The sequence below is a fragment of the Vollenhovia emeryi genome, unplaced genomic scaffold (assembly GCF_000949405.1).
Source record: "Vollenhovia emeryi isolate VEMERY1.0 unplaced genomic scaffold, V.emery_V1.0 DF949261.1, whole genome shotgun sequence".
NCBI lineage: Eukaryota > Metazoa > Arthropoda > Insecta > Hymenoptera > Formicidae > Vollenhovia > Vollenhovia emeryi.
The window spans coordinates 1-1,365 of record NW_011957105.1 but is presented as its reverse complement, the minus strand read 5'-3'; the positions used below and the strand labels follow the sequence as shown (position 1 = coordinate 1,365).

At 35.0% G+C, this 1,365-nt stretch overlaps 1 protein-coding gene across 1 annotated transcript; it reads left to right on the top strand.

The window, feature by feature from the left end:
* Nucleotides 1-152: 152 nt before the first annotated feature.
* On the top strand, nt 153-1,353 carry LOC105555926 (jerky protein homolog; the record flags this gene model as incomplete). Its single annotated transcript, XM_012002979.1, has 2 exons — nt 153-776; nt 937-1,353. Coding segments are annotated over 2 exons (1,041 nt in total), but the record flags the coding sequence as incomplete, so codon positions are not given.
* Between the last annotated feature and the right edge of the window lie 12 nt (nt 1,354-1,365).

Here is a 1,365-nt window from a genome sequence, read left to right as displayed (position 1 = left end):
GTGTTAGGTTAAGGGAGCGTGTTTCAACAAGAGAAATTGAACTGAAAGAAACTGAAAATTAACAGCAACATTGAAAGGTATGTACATAATGATTTCTGCTGTATTATATTAATTTTATTAGTTAATTATAATATCTATTGTTATTTCTGTAGATGGTTCGAAAATATGTACGAAAAACCGAGAGGCAGAAATGGGATAACAATTTAATGAATGATGCTGTATCTGCAGTTATTGAAGGAAATATGGGTTATCGCAAGGCTTCTAGTATATTTAGAGTTCCCAAAACGACTTTGGAACGATATGTTCAGAAAATGAAAAACAGTTCTGACAAAATGGTTAAAGTTACAAAAGCAGGTGCTTTCAAAACAGTATTCACAAAAGAACAGGAAAAGGAGCTTTGTAATTATATAATTAGCATGGAGCAGAGACTTTTTGGCCTAACTTCTATGGAAGTGAGATCCCTGGCTTTTCAACTAGCGGAAAAAAATAACTTACATAATTCTTTCAATAAGGAAACTCAATTAGCTGGTGTAGATTGGTTACACGGTTTTATGCAACGTCATTCAAACATTTCCTTGAGAAAACCTGAAGCCACATCTGCTGCTAGAGCCATGGGCTTCAATAAAGTTTCAGTTAAAAAATATTTTGATCTATTAACCAGTATCGTTCAAACAAGAAATATAACAGCAGATAGAATATTTAATGTTGATGAGACGGGTGTTACGGTCAATCCAAAGCAACAATCCCGAATTGTGGCCTGTAAAGGTCGTCGACAGGTAAATAGGAAGCATGATAAAGTTAAGTAACACTTTCAAGCAGTATTTTTTTCGATTTTTTTAGAACTCTAATTTGCAGTGGACATTAGACGAACTAGTAGGTATTAAAGGTATTTAAACTATTTTAATTCTCATTTTTAAACTTATTATTTTACATAAGGTAGGAGCAGTAACTTCTGCAGACCGAGGGGAAACAGTCACAGCGGTAGTTTGCATATCTGCCGCAGGTAATTATATGCCACCAATGCTAATATTTCCAAGAAAAAGAATGCAGCAGGAGTTCCAAACGGGTTTACCCCCAGGATCATGGGCTGAAGTCCATTCTTCCGGATGGATAAATAAAGATCTTTTCTTATCTTGGTTTAAGAAATTTATAGATTTCTCAAAACCTTCGTCAACGTCTCCTGTATTGCTGCTCCTTGACGGACACAGAAGCCATACTACAAATCTTGATGTAATTGATCTAGCTAGAGAAAAAGATGTCATATTATTATGTTTTCCACCACATTGCTCCCATCGTCTTCAGCCCTTGGACGTATCATTTTTTAAACCATTAAGTAAATACTACGAAGATGCAGTAAGAAAATGG